Source organism: Phaseolus vulgaris, chromosome 1 (genome assembly GCF_000499845.2).
Source record: "Phaseolus vulgaris cultivar G19833 chromosome 1, P. vulgaris v2.0, whole genome shotgun sequence".
Taxonomy (NCBI): domain Eukaryota; kingdom Viridiplantae; phylum Streptophyta; class Magnoliopsida; order Fabales; family Fabaceae; genus Phaseolus; species Phaseolus vulgaris.
The window spans coordinates 33,716,314-33,739,553 of NC_023759.2; the positions used below are offsets into that span (position 1 = coordinate 33,716,314).

Here is a 23,240-nt window from a genome sequence, read left to right on the forward strand (position 1 = left end):
ATAACTTTATTCACATAACAAAAGTGATACATACAATGACCGATAATCAATAAGCCCTAATAATAACATTCTTTCAAGTGTTTCATATTTAAAATTTGTTGAAAATTTAATAAACATGATGTAATGTTTACGAAGTCTTATAATTTTCAATAAATTTTAAACCAAGAGAAAAATATATTTTCATAATAATGTTGCTACAATTTCTTATTTTAATTATATACCCAAGAGACAATCTCAACCGGGCACACTTTGGATATCGAATGTTCCAGTACATAAATTCCTAAGGTATAGTATTAGGATCTCAATGACGATATAACTAGCAAAAAATAATTTCCACAAGGAAAGGTTATTTTTTTTTCAGCATTGGGACAAGAAATTATCCTCAACAATTTGCAAGATTATGATTTTCTTTTTCTGATTTATTTAGTGCGCGGGTGGAGGTTCTACAAGTAAATTTCACTGGAATATAGCAATCCTCAACAGAGTGGAACTATGTGCTTTGAACAAACAGCACAGAAGAAGCTGAAACTACAAACAAATATCTGATTCACAATTCATCAATATGCATACTTTCAATATATTGAAGTAATTTTGTACAGGATCCTAACTCATTTGTCTATCAATGCCAAGATTAAAGTTAAGGGGGGGAAATGATCCTGAGAAAGGAGGAGTCCTTGAGGATGATGATACTGTATATATGAATGCCTGAAGTTCACAAACATCCTCACATCATTAGTGAATTTCCAATCCTTCATGATTAGGATTTCATCTATCATCAATCAATTCAGAACAATCTGGCTCTCATTTACGTGCAACATTTATCAAATTAGTGGGACTGTGCCTCCAATAGAATGTTGGTAGCCACATTGACATCATTTCTGGCCTGCACAAGGGCTTGTCTGGCAGAATTTCTGTCAAAGCCCATCGAGAGGAGTGTAGTGATTGAGTCTTCTGATGGTTCTACTGCAGATTGCATTGGAGCAGGGTAGTTTCTCTGCAGTAAAAAAGATGATACTAATTGTCAAGAGAGCAAGATAGTTTTTCTAGGAATGATGTTGACACATTAAATATTGTAAAACCATAAATCACATCATCAAATTTCATGAATCATAGCATAAAACCAACTTGCTTTGATTAGAAAAAGTTGAGCCACGGCATTCTTGGTTTATTACACACTAGCTCTAGGTGTGAAAATGAGCCAAGCTAAGTTGTGTAACTTCTAGCTCAGACTAGGCTTCACAAGAATAATAAGCTTGACTTGGGCTAGGGCAGCTTGTTTAGACCACCAGCCTGGCTTTTTCGCTCAAGAATAAAAGCTACTTGAAAGTTGAATGTGATATATCAAACTCAAATCTTATCACCAATAAATTTCTCTTTAATTTTTCTTCTGTTTTAATGCAAATAATCTATTTAATAATACAAAAAGTAACATCAGACACACAGACAAGCAATGAGCGGAAATTCAGAAAACTCAAGCTTGATTTGATCAATGAACGTTATTTTCAAATCAAGAATAGTTCAACTCATGAGCCTTGCATGTTGAGATGTTGATGAATCAAGCCATGAGTAAATAGATTGTAACGAGCTAGCTTAACTGACTTTTAGCCCTAACAAAAAGCAACATGTTCAGTTTGCATTGAAGATACTGGAGGAACAGCTGCAAATGATAAGACAGAAGTTGCAAGCTAAAATGCAAATGAATACTTTAATGTTGAGTCATAAGAGAATCGGCATCTTTTGAGATATTACTACATACACACAGCCAGCTTCATATATCATGGCAACATAGAAAGCTGATTGGGTGATCAAAATCATAAAATCATAGCTGCCTAAGATATGCAAATCAAACCATAAAATAATTATGAGGGCACAAAGTAAAACTTGCCTCCACTTGGCGAGCTGGATGGGAAGGTAAATTCCCAACACTATGCCTTGTTGTTGATGATGATGTTGCATGTGAACTTCCCATAGATGGCAATGCAATTCGTGAGAAGAATGACGAGATAAACTCTGGGAACTGTAGTGTAGGATCACATAAACAAAACAAATAACAATTTCTCAATAAGCACTTATGGTATAATGATATCTGTTTGAAATTTATACATTCAGATTATGGGGGAAGAGGTGTAAAAGTGGAGACAGTGGAATAACATGATAGTCTAAACTTGAAAAATAGTTTTTTATGGAAGTTGCACTTCATAATAATAGACTAATGAAAGCAATGTAATGGACAGTAACAAGACAAACATGAATATACTTCACATAGCAGACTTGCATGAAGGGACCAGATAGATATCTAATACCCTACGCAATGCACTGAATGAAGGAAACACATTGTGGAGTCATATTGATAGTTAGACAGTCTTAATTCATTTCATTTATCACCATCCACCTCAAATCAGCACAAAACATCAACAGCTAGCATTAGGTTTACAGATAAAAGGGCAAGCAAGTATCTAATCTGTAAGTTCTATAATACCCATGAAGATTCAAGATGGATTTGTAAAGTTGTGTAATGCATTGTAAGAATGAAAAGTTCTGATGTTCTATCCTAAATCTGTCATTGAATCTTAATAAAGAGTCAACTACTGCCACTGATAAGTCAGGAATTTAATAGTTTTTCGTATGCTTGGTGAATAGACTTCACACAAACCTAGATAAATAGATTTCATCATTAAAATCATAGTAATCAATCTTGGATAGCAGTGCATAGCAGCAAGCCCTTAAACACAAAGTGAATTGAAGGGGATATCTGCTATAACTATTCTAAAATTTTGAGAAGCTAATTAAATAATTTATACCACATGCAAAAATGCTAAAGATAATACCCAAAAGCAAGACATGATCATAATTAATAATCAAAATGAGAACAGAGCATTGCTATGGGGATAGAAAAGAGCACCGTCATGAGGTTGGCCAGAAACTCCATATCAACACCGGAAATCTTAACAAAAGGTAAGAATTATACTATTATAGAAATCAAAACAGAGAGCTGACGCGGAGAGAGAACAAAACAAAGTAATATCGTATAGTGAAGGTTGGGACTAGGGTGTCACCAGAAAACCACCATAGATGGGTGATTTTGTCACTCTGGCCTTAAAGCAAAGACAACCACAGAACAGAGAGGAGAGAAGTGGGAGAACAATCAATTAGGTTTAAGGTTTTTCCCCTTTCCAAGAAAAGGGGGGAAATGTCAAGTTCGCCTTGAAAATCCCCCTCAAGATGATATGGATGAAGCAAAACTGGGTATTCAGGCCAGTCTTTCTTAGCAGCGCTATAGCACTGCAAAATGCCACATTTTGGGTTGTGAAAAATGGGCATATCACCCGCAAATGAAAAACATGCCACCATTGAAAAGGTGGCAGCCAGTGGCCACTCCGCCATGCACTGCTGCAAAAGTGTGCTTTTGGAAAACACTTGAAAATTTGGCTATCACAAACTCAGTTAGCAATACAAACAGGCACTTCATGTCTACACCAATAGTCTAATACTAGAAAGATTGTAAATTTGGTTTTACCTCTAAGAAGCAATGTTCAAAACATGCATAACATGAAAAGTGATTTAAATCAATTTGATTATGGAATCATCAGTAATTAATATGTTGACTTTTTCATGCAAATTTTGAAAATTTTAAAATACAATTATGTAATTATATGTATGAATGTATATACATACTTGCATATGTGTTTGTGTAACTCAATATAGAAGGTGCTTAGATAAGATTAAGGACCAATTTTATTTAAAATATCGATATTGCATGCCAAATTTTAGAAACATAAACAGCCACAAATACATTGTGTATGAATATATGGACACAATCTACTAATTTAATTATAATGGATATGTTGAACTTGCTCACCAACTTTTTAAAATTCAAATAACCTTGAGGGATCAAATAGGTGGACGAAAACTTTTCCGAGAATAAGATGAAATATTCATCCTAGTAAATGTGATTAATTTGAGTAAGATTGATTTCAATTTAACAATATCAATGAGACCTGACACAATATACATAAAATTTTATATACATATCTTCCTTAGAGAAATCTTGCATCCATAAAAAAAAAGATATTACAGGCCATCTGAATGCCCAAACACATAATTTAATAGATATAAAATAAAATAGAAAATAACTCAAATTTCACACTTTAATTTACCTTTGCTTTGCGGATGTAGAAGACATTCAAACGGTACAAGGATCCAGCAAGGATGCCACACATTCCTGGTAAGATGGACCTTTTCCATGATGACAAAAGAAGCTACAATAATTTAAATTAGTTATTAGACATTGAATGATTCTAGAAATGCAAGTTATATTACAGGCACCCATAATTTAGTTCAACAATACCTGAATACCAGCTAGATATATGAATGACTTGTCTGAGAAGAAGAAGCTAAACACACGAAACCGTGTTGAAACTGGAATGTCAAAGAAAAAGGGTACAAATGAAGCAAATATAAGGCCATATGGTCCAGGAGTGACTAGGTTTGCTGTAGGATCTGCAAAGAGTGGACATAAATCTATCAAATTCTTACATAATATGTATGTTTCATTTGACTTCACACTATAAAAAAGAAGGCAGAACATTCAATATCATTCAACATTCCTCCAAGTAGGAGCAGCTGAGAAAAACTCTTTGCGAACTATTAGAGTTCAGCTTGTTGAATACTTAATCAAACTTGTTTGTGTTTACAAAAACTAACAAGCTCAAGCTTGACTACAAACTCAATTACATAGATTGGTCAAGCACAAACTTTAAGTTTAACACCAGAAGCCCATGAATCACTTGTGACTGTATGTGTTTCTGTAATGATAAAAGAATACCAGCTCCAGTCATAAATTAATTTTAATTAACAATGTCATAAATTTAATTTTTATCCTAGAAATGTCCACAGAATTAAATTATTTAAATTGTGGTAATATTTAATGACACTACTCATAATTCAAGGGATACTTTCATCAACTATATTGAACTATATTGTTAACAGCCCAATGAATACATGCACTTTCTCAGGAAATGAGGGGTCCATTAATAGATTTCACAATACACTAAGGGTGTAAAAGACAATTAGCAATTCAAACATTTGAAAGTGAGCTTGTGTTTCAAATAATTAAGGACCAAAAATTGCTCTCATTTGTTTTGTTTCTTGTATACAATAACAGAGGAAGTATTAATTTTAGATAAGAAAACGGTGTACTTAGTAAAATGTATTTTTATCTAAATCATTTCCAAACTTCCATGTTTAAAGATTCTTTAACCCATATTTCTGTTTCCTCTCAGCACAATTTTTAATCAAATACTAAATTAATAAAGAGTTAAATAAGCTGAGCTCAAGCTTCACATTATTAAATAAGTAACCCAAGCTTTAAAATTGACTCCTTTAAACAGAAGAGTCAATACTGAACATCATCCTTTAAGGTCGATTTTTACTTTCTAAATTTAAATGTCTCCTCACTTAGAGGTAAACCAATTTAGATGATCTTTTCCGAGTTGTTTCCATATTGCATTCTATTGCACGAATTATTTCTTATTTATTATGATTAGAAGTTTAACATTAGTATACGTCTAGGTTAGCACATGTGTTTTGCATTACATCCTTCACACCATATATCAGCATAAATTTATTACTCTGGGCATTGCTTCTCTTTTATTCCTTCCCTACTGACAAGTTAAAATAATCAGTAGGAACAACTATCTCAAAACCTGTTGTTACATGTAATGCCAAGAGCACTTTTGAACTACCAACTGGTTTTTAATAGAAATTAGAGGACATCAATTGGATAACTAGCAAACAATTATTACAGCAAACTTCAAACTTGGTTGTTAGAACAGGAAGTTACAAATACTTGATGATAGACATTTTGAAAGAAAATAATCACATGATGAGCATGTCTGGGATAGCTTAAGTTCCAAGAATTCAGCTGTTTAGTCAGAAAAAGTTGTTGGTAACGTAAGCTGTGTTTATGATAATAGCTTAAATTTGTTAAAAAAACTTTTTTTCAACAAAATAAGTTGATTTCTTGAATCTGAAAATTTGTAACATGATTATTTTCAGACTTTTTCTTTTCTTTTCAACTTCATACACCAATTTTTTATGCAAAAGTTCATTTTTTTCATCCAATCAAAATTGGTTATCTTAAAATCACTTTTCAATAAACTTACCAAACAAAAAATTGATTCTGATTATATAACAATAATCAAATAATTTAATTTTCATAGTTGTCCAAAGCTGGTCAAATAATTAACCTATTAATACAAAAACAATTTCATAAAATAACATTATATATAGCAAATAAATATTCAGACAGATTAGCAGAATGAAAAATGTCCTGAAATTCATTCACCTAATGATACAAGCTACTCACACAAACAATGACTCTTGATCCTAAACATAAAAGAAAATAAATTGCTTTGAATATTATAATAATAACTTGAAGAATTAAAATTTTAACACCTTGTTTTGAATATTGTAATATACCCTTATGGAATAAAACTTCAATGAAAAACTCAACTTTTTCGTCAAACACAAACAAAACTCTTGTTTATCAATGATGTGTGCACTGTCAAGCAGTTTGTTTGGCCTTGCCTAAAAAGCATTGGGACATTTATTATTTGTACTCAGAATGGAAAGCGCCGAAGAGATTTAAATTAAGTACAAAGTTATATTGTCATTAACATCTCATATGATGGGAAGTTCCAGATAAATAATCAACCATATATACTGCTATATATAAAGACAAATATCGAGAATAATACCTTTTAAAAGTGCTACAGCAAGGACCTCAAGCAGTAGTGAAGTTAATATTGAGAACACAATAAACACCTGCATAAAGCCCAAAGACAGATATTTGAAACCACAAAAAATGTATATAGCAAAACATCCCACCCCCAGGACTGTGTGCACATGCGCATTTGTAAGGTTGCCGTGCAGACGCAGAAGCAATGATGGGGATAGGCATGGTAGCCATGACACATCAAGGCACATTCGATGATAGGTGGTTATTTTGATCAGGGGGCAAGTACAAATCCATCCAACAAATCATGTACCAAATATTTTATTATCTAGAACTTGGTTCCAAAAGATATATCTAGATATGGAACATAAGCTCCTAAATATAACTTAGAAAAGACCAATTACTTACGGAGTATTTATTGGAGCCTATCTGTCTTTCAAAGACCCTGAAATAATATAGCAGATACAGTCCAAACATCAATTCTGGTGTTGATGAGAAGGAAAATATGGACATGATCAGCTTCCAAAGGCGAAGTTTTCCAAAAATATCCTGCCATAAAGAGAAAATAACAGGTTAAGACAACATAGTAAATGCACAATAAGTTCAGCTCTGTCTCAGAGATAACACAGTTCCAGTGCTTCTAGTGTTGAAACACTAGAAAGCAAATGTCGAACAAGTAGCGTTTATTCTACCATCAGGTTTGCTTACTCGTATCGTTTCCCAAACTACAATTCAAAGAGAAATAATGAAACGAATCTGAAGCTCAATCTTAAATCAATGGAGATTTTACCCCGTGAATCAATCCTATATACCTTTATCACCACAAGTTAACATATTATGCCAGGCAATTTTAAACAAATCCAAATCATTCCCCAAAAGTTCCTTCAAACTAATTTAGGATCAAAATCAAAGTTTCAAAACCAGATGACCGACCCAATTCACTCTAAAGTCCAAAAACACACGAACATCACACAAAAAACCAGTTATACATTATTAAAACAACACATTGTACCTAACCACCTTGTTACATAAAATTAAAAAAAAAAACGAGAAATTAAAAATAAAAGCCAAACGAGCACCTGATAAGACAACCCCAGAGTGCCGAAACGGCCTTGGATCCCAAAGAAGATTGTGAAAATAGCCGAAGCAACGATGAAAAGCCTCGTGACAGGAGCATTTGCTGTGAATACACAAACACATAACAGAGCATTTGAATATCATAAACGCGAATCAAAAAGGGAAAAACTTTAACACAAAAAAACATAAAGGGGTGTGAAAATGAACACCCCAGATGATTATTCGGCTGGGGTAAGAGAATTGACGCACTGAAACCAGATGGGCCTCCGTTCATCTTCGCAGTGAAGCAGAAAGTAACGACCTTTCGACAGAGTGTTTTTGGGGGTTTTTTGCCTTCTCTCCGCTGTTCTTGTTTTGCTTCTCCTTGGAGTTTTTCCTCAGTTTAGTTTATAATGAAATCAATTAATTTAATTATTTAATTGAATTAGAATATATTAATGGAAAAGAAGATATATATATATAAAGTTACTGAATGAGTTCTTTAGAATCTTCTCTCCTGTTTTTCATCCAAAGAGTAAGGCGGCTTACCATTCCTCTTAAAGTGCAATATCCAGCAAAAGCACCTTATTTTAAAAATTTAAATACTTAAAAAACTTATATTTTCTTCATACAAAGTTATATACACAATACCATTATTGTTGTGAAAGCAGAGTTTTAAATTCAACATTTTCTCATTCTTAAATCACATTTTTCATGTTTAATGATTAATTTGTCTCTTTTTTTTCGCTTAAACTATAAAAACTATATTTCATAGTAAAAGAAAAATATTTATTTAATTAATAAAAAATATATGTAGATTCTTATTGTAAGTAACAGATTCTACCAAATTTGTAAAAATATTCTAATACTGTTATTTTATTCCTTATATAATAGTATTCTATTTATTTTTAAAAAGCTTAACCTACAGTAACATAAGATTAACTAATATACAATTAATATATAAGAGGAAGGGAGTTTAGGGTAAATAATTTATTTCAAAATTGAATTTATTTTTGTTGATATATTAAATAAATATATAAAAATTAGATATATTTTTTATACAAATATGGTTCAGTATACTTCTAGTTTTAAATCTATGACATTTTCTAATCGTTCTTTATCAGTGTTTATCATTTATAACTAAGATATTTTGTTTTAATATACACATTTTATATGTTATATTTACATTGAACTATTATTTCTATCTCACGTTCAAAATCACTCATATTTATTTCCCAATAAACATATTATATACCATTTGTTGATAATTATTTAATATTCCTTATTACTTTTTTATATTTTTCATTTTTTTTATTTTTTAAAATATAGAAACACTAATGGCCCTTTACTTCACTATAACTAATTCAAAACAAAAATTAATTAATATAGTTAAATTAAAAAAGAATATTTCGAATTAAGATAATTATTTTTTAAGAACCTAATTTAATTAGGAAATATATTTATTATGCATAAATATTTTTAACATTGTATTTTAGTAAAATAATTATAAAACATTTAGATAGTATAGTTTATTTTCTATACATTAATTTTGATATTATAACATTGCATAGTGTTTGTATCTGTATAATTCAATTAAGTAAAATATTTAATATTTTTAATAAATAAATTAATCACATTTAACTTAAATTTTATTTTAATATATTATGAATAATAATTTATTATTATTTTTAAAATAAAAATTACTTTTATATAAATAAAAATATTTTATACTTTAGATTATGCATATAGAAATAAATAATAATGATTATTTTTTATATTAATATAATTAGTAAATCTTAAAATAAAACATGTAATTTATGATTGGTAGTGTAAAAGTATAATAGAATTGTAAAATAAATGTTAAACTAAAGATAGAAAGAGAAATAGAATGGAGTAGGTCTTTTTTATATTAGTGGTTTCAATTATTAAGACTACATTAAAATCTCCAAGTTATTAACGACTCTAAATTATAAGAATAATTTGTAATCACTTCTGGAATATTCTTTAACTTATTTCTTTGAGCAAAATTTTGTATATTTTTTTTCGTAATAAATTCTTTAGATTTGTAATCACTTCAAAATTAATTAAAAAAATTATTATACACGAAAGTCTGATGAATTAAAGAAGTTCATGTTACTAAACAAAATACTCAAAGAAAGAAAAATATAGTTTTAGCTAAGCTTAAAGAGGATTTGTAGATGAATTGTTCGTGTCTTTTTGTTTGTGAATGTTTACATATGAAACTTTAGAATGCACTGAGACATTAATGGTATATTGAGGTTGAATCAATTTCATGAAGAGAGATAAAACCATCATATTGCATTAAATGATATTTAATATATCAACTCACTTCTCAATAAGATGACATAATCTATTTATCTTGTTTTATGTATTAGATTATCTTTGACTTTGTATAATGGATTGAGATTTTGACTATATTATTGACTTTTCTCCATACCTTTTTGCCCACAATGTGTGCATATGTATGTCTTCAAAAGAGTATGTAGATGAACTATGCATGCCTTCAAAAGAGTGTGTAGATAATACAAAAATGTAAATAATACAAATGCTACTTTTTTATTTTATATTTAATCATTAAAATAAGGGTCTTAACCATATTTGTATAATAACTCCCCACCCTTTTTTTTAATGATATATAACATAAAACATAATTTACAATATAAATATATATATATATAACTATAATTAAAGAATATAAACAAAAATAGTATTCACCTTTTTCTAATATAAAGTTACTCATTTTGTTGATCTTTATTTTTTTTTTCTCTAAAAGAGTTCTTCATTTTCCTATTCTCCTTTTCTTTCTCTTTATTCAATTGTTTTGTTTTTCTTTTTATAGTTTTACATTCATATTTCTGATCTCATTATCTTTCTCCTTAATAGTAATGATGTAAGCTTCATATTTCGTTTCTCTCTTCCTTTTGTCTTGTTACATTTACTATTGCTAGTAAATGCATTTTTCTTTCAATTATTTTAGCATTTTTACCACGACCGCTTTTGTTATGTGTGGTTTAGTAAATTTATATCTTTAAGGTTCCTAAATCATCTGACACTACTAGACTATCTCAGTAGACTGTCTAGTCTCATGTCATTTATTGAGACATGGACTATTTGATGAAATTGTCTAGTGACTACTTTGTCTTGAAATGAAAAGCGTTATTCATGTGTCTTCCTCATTAGTGTTATGCATGTTTCACGTGTGTCAGTTATAACTATATTTGCACTATAATAGAGCCTCACACCTTGCGTTTTATGGTAACTTTTAGTTGAAAGTTTGAGTTGTATCTGAGTGAGAATTTGTTGAAAGAGAAAATGCTAACTTGTAATCTTTGTTGTTGATCAAGAGTGATCAAGGGCTTTGAAGAATCCAAATCCAAGTGTTTGATGCAAGGCTGGAGTTGCTGCTGTGTTTCGGGTAGGATCTGGGTAGTTTAAAAAGTGTAATCCACTCTTTGTTGAATCTAAAGCTAATGTGTTTTAAAACCTTTTTGAATTTAAGTATTTTTCAAACTAAGTGAAAAACAACCTATTGTTTTGTCGAAACAACCGATTGTTTTACTCTTAGGTGTTTTTGAAAAGGTTGAAAACTGTTTTGGTTGGTTGACTTGCTGTCAAACCAAAACAATCGATTGTTTCTTTGAAAATCCTAACAGAATTTTGTTTTGGTGGGTTGAATGTGCTTTAAATGATTTCCAACTGAATACGCTCCTTCATTAAATGTTTTGACCAATATTTGAAAAGTATAAAAAGTTTGTTCATGTTTTAAAACAAACAAGTGAAACAGATTTGAGTTTTTTTCAGTTATGAGAAAGATTGATTTCAAGTTTTGAACATTCACATCAAGCTTTGGGTTTTCTCAAGAAAGAGTGGAATATGAGTGCATCTGTATTGATTTCAGATTATTATGTAAACAAGTGTAATTCTTTCTGAATCTTCTGTAATCCTGGTGTTATTGCCAAGGAGTGTTGTGTGTTCTTGAGGTAGTCAAGATCAACATTCTTGGTGTGTGTTGTGCCAAAGTGAGTGTGTTTCTTGAAGGGTTCAAGGTCACTACTTTGGTGGTTTGTGTGTAATCTGTTTTAATTGCTTAGTGGATTACCCAGTGGCTTCTGGGGACTAGATGTAGCTCTTGGTTTAAGAGTGAACCAGTATAAACTGTTGGTGTATCTCTTTCTTCCCTTAAACTCATTTAAATTCAATTGTTATTACTTTACTGGTATAAACAACCGATTGTTTCGCAGAAACAACCAATTGTTTTTCTGGTGCTTTGCTGTTTTGTGCTTAAATTCTTGGCTAACTGAAATTCTAATCTGGATTCACACAAAGGATTTTGTTCAAGCTGAAAAAGTTTTCAAAAACCCCTCTTAAACAATTCACCTCCCCCCCCCCCCTCTCGTTTAAGGCCATATATTCTAACATTTATGATATAGTGAATTATTTCGTAGACATAGGTTGAAGTTCATTAATACTTCAATCAAACTACACTAGTTTTCTGTGTGTGATTCTTTCTTATTCCTTTTTTTATTGTTTACCTTTAATCGTTTACACGGTGTTCTTTCTCTATAACAGTTTCATTTATGTGGTAAATCCTCTGCATTGAATTTCACTGAGTTAATACCAAACAAATTGATGCATTGAATATGGAATGCAATCATCATGACTTTTGCAAAGTATGAGGCTGCAAAATTCATTAGTCTGAACGATTCATGCGTGACATTTTGGTTTAACAAGGCCTCCTTGAAGTTTTGGAGGGTGAATCCAATCTTGATGCTTTCATGACAAAGAAGAACAAGAAAACGCTATTAGATAAGGCTCACAATGTCATTATTCTTAGCCTCAGTAATAAGGTGTTAAGGCAAGTTTTGAAGAAGAATGCAACATAACTATGGACTAAGATTGAGAGCTAGTACATGACTAGAACAAGTGTTGTACTAATATAAGATGAGTAGTGATAGGCAATTAATGAATTGCATGAGTTCAACAAGTTCGTCCTTGATCTGGAGAACATTGATATGTAGATAGGAGATGAGGATCAAGCATTGTTGTTGTTGTTTTCATTACCTAAGACGCACAATCACTTCAAGGAAACATTGTTGTGGAAGAGATACTTTCTCTCTTAAAGAGGTTCAAGCTACTCTAAGAAGTAAGAAGTTAAATGAGAAGTTTCAAGTTAAGGCGTTTGGTGTTGGAGATGATCTTGTAGCAAGGGATAGACCGTCTTACCAGTGATAACAAAAGAGCTAAAAAGAGGTCAAAGTTGAGGACGAAGAATGGTGGAAATAAATCATCCATTAAATGTAACCATTGTAATAAGGAAGGACACACCAAAAGGTTTTATCCAAATAGGCAAAAGAAGACTACCAACCTAGACAAACTGTTTGGGTCTAGCAAATAGCCTAATGTATCGTGAGATAAACTCATACTCTGTTAAGTTCATGTACGAAATTGGAGATTAATAATCCAGGTGAAAATACAACAGTTTATAAGATGTTTTGGAAGGTGTAAACTTTACCATTTGAATAATCTTTTTCATGGATGATACTCCTAAATAAAGTGGAAACAAAAGACAACTCGAGGAGTAGCGAAATAGGTTTTGATAACAATATGTGTGGTTTGCAAGAGGAACTAGTTAGTCACATTTTCTTTAATTGTATAGTAGCTTAAAAAGTTTGGAACATGTACAATAAATGGGTAAGGGTAATCACAATTCATAATAATCTAGCTAAAATTCATTTCCAACTTTTCAGTATCATGAAATTCAATGGGGAAGTGGATAAGATTTTAAAAATTATGTGGATAGTCATTGTTTGGAATATATGGAATCAAAGAATTAGAGTGAATGAATTTGCAAATGTGGAGGAGGTATTTAGCATGACACAATTAAAAACTTGGGCTAGGTTAGGATATAGATTCCCAAAGCCAAAATTTCATATTATGAATGGTTTTAGTGCGAAAATATTTGTGTTAAATTCATGTTGTAGTAACATGGGTAACAAAGTAGAGATATTTTTTAATAGGAAGTGTTGTAGGTTCATTTTCAAATGGATTGGAGGAGTTGAAATAGGGTTCTTCAATTGGTATGGTGTGAGAGTTTTTGGTAACAATAGTTGCTATGTAGAAAAAATTATGTATTGATTGTCAGCAAGGAATTAAAACAGTAGGGTACTTGCAATAAGTGACAAACTTGGGATAAAATGCTATACAAAAGCAGTATTAGGAGGGATAAAAAATAACACTAAATAATGAATGTCAAAATCTTTACAGAAAGTTGGGAAATGGCCAAACTGTGGGAGAGGTTTCGGATGCTTCAGACTACAAATAATAATAATGCAGCCATCATATGGATTATCCTTTTAGGGTTGTACACCTCTTGCATCATTTCTTCAAGTTACTTTGAAAGAAAACGTAGGGAATAAGTTGAACATGCAAAATGAAAGGACCACAGGGGAAAAGTGATGGTAGAAAAAACTAGGAACCACAAAAGCAAAGTAGTTTCTATTTTGAGGGAAAAAGGTGAAAAGGGTGGTGAAATCACTTTTATGGTAGGCTATAAAAGAAGACATGAATTTAGGTCTTTATTCTATGCTTGGTTTTTGGCTTTGGTACTGGAGATTGGCATATTAACAATTTTTTCCTAAATTTCTTGTAAAAAGACAAGGCTATTATGAATATATTGATGGTTCATGGTTGCATATTTATCATATGATACTATTGTAATCTAATATGCTTGAAGGGGCTATCTAGTTGTGTCTATTTATTTTACAAAGATCATCTGAAGCAAGTATTCACACTTTGGAGGAGAATGTTTATCAGAGAGTAAATGAATGAGATCAACAACAATATGAGATTTCAAATAGAGATTTATGTTCATGATTTTGGAAGGAAACAACTAAAGACAAATCATAGATCCAAGTTGATGGGATAAACAACCATGGCAAACATGCACATTAAAACAATTGAACATAATTGTTCTTAGATTATTACAAATTTAGCAGATTATTTGGTAAGCGGGTTGTTTAAGATTGTGGTAGTACAAATGTTTTTTTTTTTTTGGAATAAGATGTTTCATCTTTGTGTTGGGGATGAAAATGAAGGTTATAGAGAAAAGTAAAGGGAGGCCGACTTACTCTGGCTATATATATATATATATATATATATATATATATATATATATATATTGATTAAAAAAAGTACATAAAAATTATATTAATAGTATATGATAAGATTCTTTAGTTATCTTATTGAAACTTATTAAAGCGACCATTTATAATGAAATTCACTCTTTTAAAATATAGGCATATATATTATGTAAAATTATGTATGTTGATAATTATTAAATTGAAAAATAATTATTAAAATTGTGATAATATATACATGCACTATAAAGTATTACACATTGCTAAAATTTCCAAACATATACTTTTCACAAATTGATTGTGATTAAGAGAAAAAAGAAGAAAGAAAAAGAAAATTCAAGCATTATCTCATTTTCTCTATTATCGTTTCATTTGTGTGGTAAATCCTCTACTTTTTTTTTATCGATGGTAAATCCTCTACATAGTTAAATACTAACAAATTGATGCATTGAACAAGGAATACAATCATCATGACTTTTGCAAAGTATGAGGTTGCAAAATTCATTAGTCTGAATGATTCATGCATGACCTTTTGGTTCAACAAGGCCTCCTTGAAGCTTTGGATGGTGAATCCAATCTTGATGCATCCATGATAGAGAAGAACAAGAAAACGCTATTAGATAAGGCTCACAATGTTATTGTTCTTAGCCTCAGTAATAAAATGTTAAGGTAAGTTTTGAAGAAGAATGCAACATAACTATGAACAAAGATTGAGAGCTTGTACATGACTAAAACAAGTATTCTATTGATACAAGATGAGTAGTGATAAGGCAATTAACAAATAACTGCATGAGTTCAACAAGTTCGTCCTTGATTTTGAGAACATTGATATGCCGATAGGTGATGAGGACCAAGCATTGTTGTTGTTGTATTCATTATCTAAGATGCATAATCACTTCAAGTAAGCATTGTTGTGGAAGAGATATTCTCTCTCTTAAAGAGGTTAAAGCTACTCTAGGCAGTAAGAAGTTAAATGAGAAGTTTGAAGTTAAGGCGTTTGGTACTAGAGATGACCTTGTAGCAAGGGGTAGATCGTCTACCAGTGATAACAAAAGAGGTAAAAGAAGGTCAAAGTTAAGGACGAAGAATGGGGGAAATAAATTATCCATTAAATGTAACCATTGCAATAAGGAAGAACACACCAAAAAGTTGTATCCAAAGAGGCAAAAGAAGACTACCAACCTTGGCAGACTGTTTGGGTCTGGCAAATAGCCTAATGTATCGTCTGCGTCTGGTGAAGCAATACTAGTGGAAGATGATTACAAACCATCAAAAGTTCTTATGTTGTCAAGTAGGATGATGGTTGTGAGTGGATAATGAATCTGGATGTTCATTCCATATAACACCTAATTGTTTGTGGTTCTAAGAGTTTAGAACATGTAAAGGAGGTTCAATTCTTCTTGTTGACAATAAGTCTTGTAAGATAACAAAAGTTGGAACCATCATGATTCATCTCCATGATGGAACTAGGAGAGTACTTGAGGAAGTTAAGTTTGTATCTAGCTTGAAGCACAACCTTATATCCCTTAGTGAGCTTGAAAAGAAGGGTAGTGTGTTTAACGGTGAGAAGGGAGTGTTGAAGGTGTTGAGAGGAACCATGGTTGTAATGAAGGGTGTGAGGAAGAATGACATGTATGCCTTGGTTTGAGTGGGAGAGATATTGAGTGAGCGAGTTAATGCCACAAGTAACAAAAAACACATTAGAAAAGAAAATTGAGGATTAATGAAAATGGAAGGATAGTGAGATAAACTCATACTCTGTAAAGTCCATGTACAAAATTGGAGAATAATAATCCAGGTGAAAATACAAAATTTTATGAGATGTTTTGGAAGGTGTAAACTTTACCATTTGAATAATCTTTTTCTTGAATGATACTCCTAAATAAAGTAGCAACAAAAGACAACTTGAGGAATAAAGAAATAGGTTTTGATAATAATATGCGTGATTTGTGTGGTTTGCAAGAGGAACTAGTTAGTCACATTTTCTTTAATTGTATAGTAGCTTAAAAAGTTTGGAACATGTACAATAAATGGGTAAGGGTAATCACAATTCATAATAATCAAGCTAATATTCATTTCCATCTTTTCAGTATCATGAAATTCAATGGGAAAGGGGATAAGATTTGAAATTTTTTGTGGATAGTCGTTGTTTGGAATATATGGAAATAAAGAACTAGAGTGAATGAATTGGCAAATGTGGAGGAGGTATTTAACATGACACAGTTAAAAACTTGGGCTTGGTTAAGATATAGATTCCCAAAAGCTAAAATTTCATATTATGAATGGTTTTAGTGTCAAAATATTTGTGTGAAATTCATGCTGTAGTAAAACATGGGTAACAAAGTAGACATACTTTTTAATAGGAAGTGTTGTAGGTTCATTTTGAAATGGATTGGAAGAGTTGAAATAGGGTTCTTCAATTAGTGGTTTGTGATAGTTTTTTGCAACAATAGTTGCTATGTGGAAACAATTCAATATTGATTGTCAGTAAGTAATTAAAACAATAGGGTACTTGCAATAAGTGACAAACTTGGGATGAAATGGTATTTAAAAGGACCAGTAGGGAAAAGTGATGCTAGAAAAAAATTGGAACTATAAAAGCAAAGTAGTTTCTATTTTGAGGGAAAAAGGTGAAAAGGGTGGTGAAATCACTTTATGGTAAACTATAAAAGAATACATGAATTTAGGTGTTTATTCGATGCTTAGTCTTTGGCTTTGGTACTAGAGATTGGCATATTAATAGTTTTTCCTAGATTTCTTGTAAAAAGGCAAGGCTATTATGAATATATTGATGGTTCATGGTAGCATATTTATCATATGATACTATTGTAATATAATATGATTGAAAGGGGCTATCTAATTGTGTCCATTTCTTTTACAAAGATCATCTGATTCAAGTTTTCACACTTTGGAGGAGAATGATTCATCTCCATGATGGAACTAAGAGAGTACTTGAGGAAGTTAAGTTTGTATCTAGCTTGAAGTGCAAATCTTATATCCCTTCCTGAGCTTGAAAAGAAGGGAATGTTGAAGGTGTTGAGAGGAACCATGGTTGTAAGGAACCATGGTTGTGATGAAGGGTGTGAGGAAGAATGACATGTATGCCTTGGAATGTGTTATAGTGTCTGGTTCAAAGTTTATTGTCGAGCTTACCGTTTTTCCAAGACTGAAATATGACATAGAAGGTTAGGTCATGTAAGTGAAAAAAACTTAATTGAGTTGAAGAAGTAAGACTTGTTTGGTAGTGAAAAAATCGAGCAATTAAGATTTTGTGAACATTGTGTCTAAGGAAAATATTTTAGAATTCATTTTAACATAGGACAATAAAGGACAGAGGGAACCCTTGATTATGTCCATGTTGACCTATAGAGACCATCTACAACTCCATGACACTCTAGTGCTAAATACATATTGTTTATACTAGACAACTACTTGAGGAAATTATGGATCAGAAGACGAAGGACAAAGCCTTTAAGAATTTCAAGAGCTAGAAGCGTTTAATGGAGAACCAAATAGGTAAGACAGTCAAATGGTTCATAATTGATAAGGGTCTTGAATTCTATTCAAAATTGTTCAACACCTTCTGCAAGGAGAATGACATTACAAGGCATCGAATAGTAGTAAGGACTCCTCAATAGAATGACCTAACTTAGACATTCAATAGGACCATTCTGGAAAGAGTCAGACGCATTTTGTTAAGTGTTGGAGTTCCAAAGGTGTTTTGGACTGTAGTTGTTGTTACTACTGCCTCCTTAATCAATATATGTCCCACAACAATGCTAAAGATGAACCCTTTTTTAGTAAATCTTGTCAAGACATTCCCCCAACCTTGATCACTTAAGAATTTCTTGTTGTGTTTCCTATGCTCAGATGAGGCAAGAAAACTAGATGCACGTGCTATAAAGTGTATGTTTTTAGGCTATCTAGAAGGTGTTAAAGGATATTGTCTATGGTGTTTTGAGCCAAGATTGTAAAAATGTATCATCAGCAGGACGTCATCTTCAATGAAACTGAAATGGCTTATAAGCAAAGAGTTTCAGAATGTGAGTTTTGGAGTATCTAGATGGTGAAAAAGTTCACATTGAGGTGGAGTCTGACAAAGAAACATTTGATTTCTTACAAGATAGTGCGTTCGACGATTTATGGGATGACAAACAAGAAGATTATGATGAAGAAAAATGTTTTGATGATTACATGCTTGCTATAAATAGCACGAGGAAAACAATAAGACTTGTAAAGAGGTATGGATATGCAAAGCTTATTGCATACTCCTTTGTGGTTGCTAACTAGATGTTAGATGATGAACTGTCTAGTGTATCCTTTATACTATCATGTAAAGAGAGAACTCAGTGGTTAGACACCATGAATGAGGAGATAATTCACTTCATTTGAAAATAACCTAACTTTTATCTGTAGACTTGTGACTTCTAGGTTGGCTAATTATAAATGAATTTTCTAACACAAAGATGGTAATCCAAAAATTGGTCAATGAAAATTCTAGGTGAGGTTGGTGGTTAGAGGCTTTACTCAGAGAGAATGAGTAGATTATAATGATGTCTTTTCTCCTGTAGTAAAGCACATATCCACTTGGATATTGTTAACCATGGTTGTTGAGCTTAACCTTAAGCTTGAACAGATGGACGTTAAGACTTTGTTCCTATATGCAGACTTAAAGTGGACCATTCATTAAGCAACCAAAAGGATTTCACATAAGAGTCAAGGAGGATTATGTTTGTAAGTTAAACATATTTTTGTATGGTCAAAAAAAGTTCCCTAAGGTATGGAACAGGTGATTTGATGAGTTCATTGCATGTATTGGTTTTGAACGTAACAAGTATGACACTTGCGTCTACTTCAAGTTTCTAGCATAAGGCATGATCGTTGTATTACTATTGTATGTAAATGGCATTTTAATAACAAGCAATAGTAAACCTCAGGTGTAGAAGGTTAAAAGTGAACTAAACAACAAGTTTGAAATGAAAGATCTTGGAGCTACTAGGAAGATTTTGGGGATTGTTATCACTAGATGACGTGATTTGAAGAGTATGTACTTGTCATAAGATTCCTATCTCAGAAAAATCCTCAATAAGTTTGGGATGACAAACTTAAAACATGTATCCACACCTTTTATGTCTCATTACAAGCTCAATGATGAACAATCTCCTAAAAGGGTGGAGGAACAATGTTATATGGATGGTCCTCCATATGCTAACATTTTTTGTTCTATTATGTATGTTATGGTCTACACACACCCTGATATAACATATGTTGTGAATATTGTTAGCATATTCATGTTTAATCCTGTGTGAATTCATTGGAAAACTCTTAAGTGAATTCTTTGTTATTTAAAGGGATTACTTGAAAGAGTCTTGGTTTATGGTGGTGCTAGACGGTCTGCCATAAATGCTCTCATAGAAGGTTTTTTTTTATTCAGACTATGTTTGGCGTTTGGACACCGGTAATCTCTCCCAAACCATGCTTTTTTATTTCTTATGGTACAATTCTCAATTGGAAGATTAGTCTACAGAAAGTAGTGGCTTTGTTAACCATTAAAGCTTAGTACATTTGATGGAAGAAGGCCAAACTCAGGCCCAATGTTTAGGCCCAACTACGAGGTTCATGGCAAGGAAGATACAAAAAGACTGGGACTCTGCTACTGATGGCAGAGAAACCTTCCTATACATGTTCAAAATGCCATAAACCTAGTATATAATTGTAGAGTAGAATTTATTTTCTTATCAAAAGTATAATAAGAATTTTACTTATAATTTTTCTTAATTGTAATTAGGGTTAGATTTAGGCATATAAAAACCAACCTATGTTAAATTAGGGTTTTTAGAAGACTCCTAATTAACCTAATCTGGCCATTTAAACCTAAATGAGTCACTTGAAGCACACATTGTCATGCTTGTCTTGTGAGCTCATTTTAGGCGCCACTTCCAAACCATTTCCATTTGAATTTTCTCACCTATTTTTGTATTGAATGGCTGGAACTCTAATCTATATAAAGAGGTGCTTGGCTCATGAAAATTCAAGATTAATGAATGAGTGAATTGTTGCCAAGATTGCATGCCTTCTCACTCTCTTGTCTAGCCTCTCTGTGATAGACAACTTAATCTTTTTCTTCACCTTTCTCCAAATGATATAGCCCAACCAATCACTCTGCATACCTCTCATGCACCTTCAAGGAAGTCATAGCTCTATTGGAGTCATCCTTGTCCATTCCAACCATTAGCTTTCGCCAATCAATATCTCAATTCTCCAAGGAACCAATTCAAAAATGGAGCCAACACCATCATTTGGTATCTAGAGCTTTGGTTCTTCAAGAAATGAGTGCCTTCTCTTTATTTTATTTTTGTGTTCTTCAATTTTGTGTTGTTCATCATTTTATTAATTGTCTTTCTATTTTTAATTTTGATTTTATTTCATGATGTTGTTTGAAAAACTCTGTTGGTAATTTTGTTCAATTGTTCTTGAGCAATTCGATTTTCAAATTGTTTTAGGATTCTATTAAGTATGCTCTTTTACTTTTTATTTTTTTTAATTGAGTCTTATTGATATTTTAATAGGTGCAATCTGTTTGTGGTTCAGTCATTTTAATTTTGGATCCATTCAAGTATTGTCAATGTCATGTTTATCCAAAATTGTCATCAATTCTATGTAGTAATTTCTTGTTAGTTTTGGTTGCTTGATTTTAATTTGAGTACAAGTTATTTTCCGAATTTGAGCTTTGGTGCATTTTTATTTTTCCATATTTGAGTTCATACTTTTTGTTAGTCCCATACAAGTTCATTTTCCACTTAATTCCATTGTGTTTTTGAAGTTTCCAATTTTGTTTTTAATTCCAGTTTATGATTCCTCTATTTTACAGTTTCTGTGCTGGCTGAAAACGTTTATAAAACTTAATTCCATTGGAGAAAAATTGTGAAATTCTGGATTTGAGCAGTTTGATGTGTTAAAAAAAGTTAAAAAAAGAATTATAGAAAAATTCAAAATAGAAAACAAAATGATAAAGTAAAAAACAAAGAAATTGCAAAATTTTGACTCTGAAAAAAATTTGAATTAGCAGTGAATTTGAAACAATTATTACAATTAGTTGGCGCACTTTTTGTGTGAAATTCCAGAGCCTACATTGAGCTTAAACATTGAGGTTTATGTAGTTTAAATTTCAAATTCAAATTCGGAGTATTCTGTCAAGTATAAATTTGACAAGTTGAGAAAAAATTTTACACAATTTTGTAATGCAATTTTGGTTTTATTAATCTATTCTAGTGTCATTCTTTAGGTTTCAATTTGTGTGCTACCTTTTCTTGTGTACCTTAATTTTTTGTTTGTCAGTTTGCTTATCAACTTCATTTGTAGTAGTGCTTAATTTTAAATTGAGTTTTGTTGCTTTAAACTTGTTTGACCTCTCTTGGTGGAAGTGACCTAAAAAGTGCTTTGGTGAGTTGTGGAGCTGAAATTTTTGTGTGTAAGCTACATCACTAAAGAAGGTAAAAATTGAATATCCAAGGTTGAATATCCTAAAGAGGCATAGCAAGGGACAACAACAAACTTACACAAAAAAATATACACAAAGGAGCTACAAGTGAAAGAGTGCATAAAATAAGTCTTAAAATTTTTGTGCATCAAAATTGTTGACCTAATTTTCTTTGTATTTCTTTGAGTTGTAATTTGCAAGATTTTGATTAATTAGCGGATTTTTTTCATTTAGTCAGTGAGTGTATCTTCAAGGTTCCAAGTGCCAAGAAGCCCCACCATAGGAAACGCCTAGTTTAAAGCTTTTCAGTTAGCAATTTCTTTCAAGTGTTTTATTGCTTTACATTGTTTTCTTGCATAAAATTTTGTTTTCATCTTTGATTGTGCTCTAAGTAAATTGCTTAGAGAAATGTTTGTGAAATTATGGTGGGATAGTATATGGCAAGGAAAGGCTTGGTACTTAAGAGATCCTAGTGATCCACCTCCCTTTCCTGGGAAATTACCTACTTCACTCCACCTATCTTTCTTTTTGGAAATTACTTTTATCACATAACTTTAAACATGTCTACTCATTCTGCAAGTCACAGTGAAAGTGATAGAAAATCTACAAAATCTCTTTTGAAACAATTTACTAAATATTTTCAATCACTATCACTTAGACAATTGTAACATGAGGCTCAAATTTTGGAAGACAAAAAAGAAAGAGAAGCCCATCCTGCAATCTTAGAAGATGAATACATAAGAAAACTAAAAAATCTTCAAATGCATCTAGTTTTAGGTCGAGTGACTTGCATGTTGAGGGAAGTCTTAAA

The 23,240-nt window shown here is 31.6% G+C and overlaps 1 protein-coding gene across 1 annotated transcript; it reads right to left on the reverse strand.

Annotated features, from left to right (window-relative positions):
• Positions 1-441: 441 nt before the first annotated feature.
• LOC137813959 (rhomboid-like protein 20) lies at positions 442-8,363 on the reverse strand. Its single transcript, XM_068616454.1, has 8 exons — positions 8,063-8,363; positions 7,816-7,916; positions 7,145-7,285; positions 6,759-6,825; positions 4,349-4,500; positions 4,158-4,259; positions 1,886-2,017; positions 442-994 (listed from the first exon to the last, which is right to left on the reverse strand). The coding sequence occupies exons 1-8, from the start codon at positions 8,085-8,087 to the stop codon at positions 827-829; spliced, it is 888 nt and encodes a 295-aa protein (XP_068472555.1). The 5' UTR covers positions 8,088-8,363; the 3' UTR covers positions 442-826.
• Positions 8,364-23,240: the final 14,877 nt, after the last annotated feature.

What these genes read in the sequence shown, in the direction of transcription:
- LOC137813959 (XM_068616454.1), bottom strand. Translation starts at nt 8,087, where the DNA reads ATGAACGGAGGCCCATCTGGTTTCA. An exon ending in CTCTGGGGTTGTCTTATCAG is followed by an intron (nt 7,286 to 7,815) that starts GTGCTCGTTTGG and finishes TCTTTATGGCAG; the next exon opens with GATATTTTTGGAAAACTTCG. An exon ending in TGCTGTAGCACTTTTAAAAG is followed by an intron (nt 4,501 to 6,758) that starts GTATTATTCTCG and finishes CACTCTTTGCAG; the next exon opens with ATCCTACAGCAAACCTAGTC.